The following is a 6,621-nucleotide window of genomic DNA, read 5'->3' as shown; positions in this document are numbered from 1 at the left end:
GATGATGACTGCTCAGGTGAGGTGCAGAGCTGGGTGTGGAGGAGCAGTTGATTTAGTTTTCCAGTGTGACAGCGACGATGATTTCCATGGACATGTTCAAAGGACATGTGCGGCATCTATGTGTGCAGATATCACCTCAGCTCTGCCTTCTACAACGGTGCATGTGTGCAGATTTCAAATAACTTCCTTCTCTTCAGTGTACACTTGTTTCACAGAGTGTCACAACAATAATTATATTATTAAGTATAGAGCTGTATGTGGCTATGATATAAAAATTTATGAAAAGTTATGTGACTAATGAATGCAGAATGAACTTACATAAATTTAAAATGAATAAAGTAGAAACTGGAGAATCTGGTAAGGAAAGAGAAATGGATGTTATGAAACAGAAGCATTTTATTTTACACATTATCTATTAATATACTGATATATAGCTTGAAATGTGTGCAGTTGTATTAGAGAGGCAGAGAGAGAGAGAGAGACACAGAGACTAAAGTAAAAGAATGGTGAAATTTACCCTAAAAATTTCAAATTTCAAAGCAACCTAAATAAATTCTGACCAGTTAACATGAACAGAAAAAGCTCAGCAAGGTCTTAGAACACTGCTCATGGCAAACTCCAGCTGCCCCTCTTCCTCCTCTTGAGCTCAGAGCTCCTCATGATTGGGCTGAGCCTGGCAATCAGGTCTCCTTAGGTGCCAAAGAGAGGAAAGACCTGCAAGGTCTCAGACCATGTGTAGAGGGATAAGAACAATTTAATTTTCTAATGTGAAACATTTAATACTGCAATAGACAATGGCTCTTTATGAGGGGAAAACTAAACATTTTATTTTTAGATAATCATTATGTGACATTAAAAGCAAACTTAACTTCTCAAAATATATTTCGGGTTTTATTGCCCTTGTTAGAAAAATCATATGAAACAGACCAAGAAAATAATATGTGTAAATAACAAAAATTTTAGTTGTCTCTTGAATACCCACTAAGTCATCTGAAGTCTGGGTATCTCTAGTCTCCCCTTCTGACGTTAAGGCTGAGAGGAAACCCCAGAGGCCTACAGGAAACCCTCAATCCCCTGCTTCCTGTTCTGCTCCTGCTTCAGGGGACAAGGCCTGGTCTCAGGTAGTGAATCCCCGGCTCCCCCTGCTGGACGTAAGTGCCCATGCAGGGAGGTTTGTGTGTGGGCTGACAGTGACATTCTCTCACTGTGTCTCTAGTACAGTAATACACGGCCGTGTCCTCGGTTCTCAGGCTGCTCATCTGCAGATACAGCGTGTTCTTGCTGTTGTCCCTGGAGATGGTGAATCGGCCCTTCACGGAGTCTGCGTACTTTATATTACTACTATCACCACTGATGGCTGCGAGCCACTCCAGCCCCTTCCCTGGAGCCTGGCGAACCCAGTACATGTAGTAATTACTGAAGGTGAATCCCGAGGCCACGCAAGAGAGTCTCAGGGAACCTCCAGGTTGCACCAAGCCTCCCCCAGACTCCACGAGCTGTACGTCAGCCTGGACACCTGCAAACAGAGACACGCTGCTCAGGAAAAATTACATATATCCTCTTTTATCACACTCGTGGCTATTCACACATTCATTATTACTTGTTTTTCATCAATTACCCTTTAAAATGAAAAGGAGGAAAACCCAGCACATTTTAAACTCCATGGTGAGCTGTCTTTGCTCAGTGCTGATCACTGAGTGGAAACACCTGGACTTCCAGGTCTGTGTTCCTCTGCAGAGCTGCAGGATCACGTCTGGGCTGGTTTTCATCAGAACAGGGGGGCCCTATTTGCATATCCTCTTGCTATATAGTCAGTTCAGAGGAAGCCTCATAGTGGGAAGGGTCCAAAGCACTTGAGAGAGTTTTGAGAGGTGGTTAGGAAAGCCTAAATTCTATAGAACACACAATTTCTTCCTATGCCTGTGCAGTGATATACATATAACCTCATCTATTTTACTTATTCTTACATAGATGTAATTAATGGATTTAGTAATTTCACTTTTTCACATATGTGCGTAGATTGAGGAGCATAATGACCTATGAGATGTGAACTGTATTTTATAAATCTTTCCATGCATTTAATCCATCAAGCCTTGCCACAGTTCTTAACTGCTGGTGGAACACATCCAAGGCATTATAGTCATGCTTCATGATATTTGTCAAAGATCTTCTTTTAACTAGAGAGCTTGGCAGGATTTTCTCTATTGCACTGCACTCAGAACTGATTATGCAAGCAGTATCTTTTTCAAGCTTATGCTCAAAAACCTGGTGTCTCATTTTCTTATCTCTGCATAAAGCTTTCCACTGTAAGGTACTAATTACAAATATATTTATTAATTTTAATGATGGATAAATGAGATGCATTTTGACACAAACTACCAACATGATAATACTTACAAATTATGCCCATTGTCAAGATATGCAATGGATCACTACTCCTAAACTCTCCTGTTGTATTTCATAAAGTCTCCCTCTTTATTGTAGATTTTCCTCAACTGAAACATTTATTACTGCAGGAGACTGTCCATTTCACTTGATGACAAAATTAGCACTCTAATATTCAATGATGATAAACATGAGTATTGTGTACTCTAAATAATGTAATGTCTTAACATTCTCAGTCTACTTTTCAGTATATGCAAGTTCTTATTGCCGTCACACAGAAATTCACATGAAGATTTTGAAAAGTGCAGGTGTAAGTGTAATCTGTCTCCACCAAGTCCCTTTCATTGCTTGGGCTCTGGAGAATTCTTATGTGAGGCGGAGAGGACACACTGTATGTTCTCCGCCATGTGTATCATGTTAACACAAAGGGGATGTTCAGACTCAGAAGGGCAGCCTTCAACCCTTAGCCTTCTGATCTGTACCTCCTCCTGGGCCACCCCTGTTTCTCCACAGATTCCCAGGGTTCTTTCACTAGTCCAGAATTTTCCCAGCTGGTCCTATGCATCCCTCCAGAGCTCAGAGACCCTCCTTTCTTGGTCTTCTGGACCTGCCATTTGTGCTGAGTGCTCCTTACTGGCCCATGCTAAACTGTACATAGATTTATGTCTGGGATCCCATTTATCTCCCCTCAGAAATGGTCTTGCACAGTACTGAACAGTGTTTTCCATAGATACTGAGGTCAGTTGCAAGCAGAACTGGTTCTCGCTTGTGTCTTTAGACATGCTGAGTTGTCAAGGATGAATTATAAGCTGTGTTTCCTCTATCAATTACCTTGACACATTGATTCTGTTTCTTTCCTAGTGGCTGAAGCATCCAGGTGCAAGGCAGCATCTCAGAGATGGAGAAACCAGAGAACATGCAGTTGGGAGGGGAGACTGTGAGGACTTCACCGGACCATATCAGGCCTCTTGCATCAATAGCTGAGACAGAACTGTGGGAGAACACAGTGAGTCCTGAGATCAGATGCAGCATCTCCACAACATCCTGTCTGAATTTTGCAGAGCACAAAACTGGGATCCAGCACCAGACAGAGAACGAACCAGCACTGTGGGGTTCTTGAAGACTCTTTTTACAAATATCTGAGAACATTTTTTAAAATGTTTAGATACAAACAAATTAACTCAATATGCTACATGAGTTTATCTGTTAGCTCCTGAAGTATTTGCATTTGTGGAGTCTTCTTGTACATGATGTTGCAAGGATACAGAGGATATTCAAATTTTTAGGGTTGCCTCAGTGTGAAAAATGCTGACTGAGCTTTTGAAGCTCTCACTGATGTCCTGGGGTCCATTTCTCCTATGCCAAACCACCTACTCCTTCAGGATATATAATGGAAAAGCTAGTCAGGGAGCAATGTTCACAGATGAATAATGAGTTTGTGGATATGAAAACTAGAACACAGGACCAAGGGATAACAGGGCTATGAAGTATATACAGCACATGTGTATAGAGGGTGTGCACACAAGACATAAAATCAATGCATATCTGTGTAAGCATCCTGGCTGAAATAAGCTGTAATTTTCCATTCTGTGTTTGCTCATATCATCATTCATATATTCCGGGGTGTTGAGGCCCTCAGCTACATGCACTCTTCTCTTTGAATTGGAAAAGTTTTGTCTCAGACACAAAAGTTGACATAAAATTTGTAGAGTATTAGACACTCATCTGATTATATTTCTCTTTGTGTGTGTGAAATGTTATCATAATAATGTATATTTATGGGTTTGTGCTAAGATATGTTTATTTTTGCCTCATCCTGTACTCTTTTTTCTATCTCACAGTAGATGTTTACTCTTATGTAGTAGTGTAACCTCTGAACTTGAGGAACACAACTCAGTTTTTTAGGGATACATTTTTTTCTATAGCAAAGTGCATTGCTGTTAGGACACTTAGGGCTGTCAACTTGCTACTTGGTGGAGCACAATGCTGCACATGAAACTCACAAGTGAGCACAGAACCTGCCACTGAATGCCTCTCAGCTCAGTGATGCAGGTGATATTGGTCCTCAGATGGCTTTCGCTAAGAGATAGATTCACTTCTTACCACCGGTGCACTGAAAGGCTTCCCAGTATGAAGCAGCAAGTGCCCTCATGATTTATTGAGATCCATAGCAAAAGCTTCACAAGTTACCTAATGTCAGCATGGAAAGATGCAATCTACCAGTGCCTTACGATAGATAGATCTCCTTAAATTATGCCTGTGTGAGCTGAAATTCTTACTGATATTGTGAAAAATTTGACTGATTTTCTAATGTGTAAGTGGTTGACTTTAAAACATCCTATGCTTGAACACCATAATTGAATACTTTGGTTTATTACAATCTTTAGCATTAGTCCAAAGGGTTCTGAAGTAAAAGGTATGTAAGGTCTGAATGTAGCAATAAATACTACACAAAATTTGAGTTTTATTCTCTTTGCAAAAGGAGGGTGCATTTTGCTGTTTGCTGAATTGGAGATAATAGTACAACTAGCCAAATTTTCCACATAGTAAATCTTTGTGATTTTCATGATGAAAATCCTTATTTTTAATGAACCAAATTTAATGAAACTTCTTGATATCATACCAGATATCTGTATGGTCCATATCTCTACAGACCTTAGTAACTGCCCCTCCTTCCATACACAACTTTTGTTCCGTATTTTAATTTCAAAACAGTATGAAAAACTAGCATCACCAAGTATGTAAACACTCAACTATATTTCAGTTTAAGCTTGCAATTTCTCATGAAATTCAATCAGTTTGTACATGAAACAATGTCTGTGTAAAATCCTCACTTAACACCTGAAGAAATCAGATTTAACCATCAGTGCCAGACATGGCAAATCAGGGGACAGTGGCCTTCCCACTTGTCAACTCATTCCCTCCCCTAGTTTCACAGCCCCACAGTCAAAGTTAGTGAAGGCAGCATGAAGCTCAGGGGGCCTCACAGCGTCCTTTCCACTGTCTTTTCTCACCCAGAAGCATTGTCAGTTGATTTGCTGTGCAGGAGACAGTAAGTGCTGTGTACTCAACCTGCCTTGGTTTAAGGGGCCACTGCTTTCTCTTTCCCTTATGCATACAGTTCTTGTGATTTATTTACAGTGCATGCTGTGCCATTTTGATTTTTTTAAAATCAGTACCAGGGATCAAACTCATGACCACTTGCTTGCAAGGCGCCATTTTGATTTTTATGGTATTTGTATGTTCAAATAAATTTACAACATTGAAACATTTGTGGTGACAGTTAAAAAATACATGAAGATTTAATCCAATGTCATCTCACCCCTATTATACCTGAATATTTCAGGTACTTATTAACAATCTTTTATGGAAAAAGTAAATATATGAAATAATAAATATGTGAATTTTATCAGTAATGTTGGCCTAGAACTAACTTTGAAATTTTAGGACTGTCGATGTCGCTCCCGGCCGACAGGAAGGACACACGACAAAGTCTGGCAGTGGACAACCTTTTCTTTTATTTTTCTTCTCCGTACAGCCTGCCCTGGGATCGCTCCCAGCCGAAGCCTCCTTTGGTCCGCTCCCCGCGGCTCCTTCTGGGCTTCTACTTCCGGGCTTCTCCTTCCCCCCCAGGGGTGGCACCAGTATATATACGGATACAGTGTCCAATCATGTTAAAGTGAGCAAGGCAAGCTGATTGGCTAACATCATCAGTTGCCAGGCAGACTATATTGTTGAGCGGGTTGCTTACGCGGTAAGCAGGAAACTAACGTGCTCGATGGGAGGGGTAATCTACCTCAGGCTTTACTCTTTACTACAGGCCTCACGTCCGCCAAGTGAGGCGACCGGGCTCGGGGCTGCGGCTCCCAACATCTCCCCCTTTTTTATTTTTTTTATTTTTTTATAAATGTGCACATCGTAGCCCTTCCTGGACTGGGTGCAGAGGCTTATGCCCTATGCGTAGGCCCACCGTAGGTCCTTGGCTTAGACCCTGGTCGGCCGTCCCATGGTCTGCCAAGGCCCTGAGGCCCTCGTCCTTTTTTTAGGGCCAGGCACAAACTGGACGGAACCTGGATGCACACAAGCTTGCACTCATTTCCTCTCCGTAAAGAAATCCCCTCGGAGAGAAATTTAGACCTGGGCAGCATCTAACAGTCCAGCGGCTTACGTGCAGGATGGGGTAGGGCCTGGCTTGGGTTGAGTCGCACCGGGGGAGTACGCTCTTACCCGTCATTG

General features: G+C 41.7%; 1 gene segment (V, D, J or C); it reads right to left on the bottom strand.

The window, feature by feature from the left end:
* Positions 1 to 1,082: 1,082 nt before the first annotated feature.
* On the bottom strand, positions 1,083 to 1,734 carry LOC100723715 (immunoglobulin heavy variable 3-23-like). The segment is given in 2 exon segments: positions 1,083 to 1,516; positions 1,619 to 1,734. Coding segments are annotated over 2 exon segments (465 nt in total).
* Positions 1,735 to 6,621: the final 4,887 nt, after the last annotated feature.

The sequence above is a fragment of the Cavia porcellus genome, unplaced genomic scaffold, assembly GCF_034190915.1.
Source record: "Cavia porcellus strain 051 isolate PalLab524CR breed Dunkin Hartley unplaced genomic scaffold, mCavPor4.1 scaffold_8, whole genome shotgun sequence".
In the NCBI taxonomy this organism is placed as follows: Eukaryota; Metazoa; Chordata; class Mammalia; order Rodentia; family Caviidae; genus Cavia; species Cavia porcellus.
This window is presented reverse-complemented; position numbering and strand designations above follow the sequence as displayed.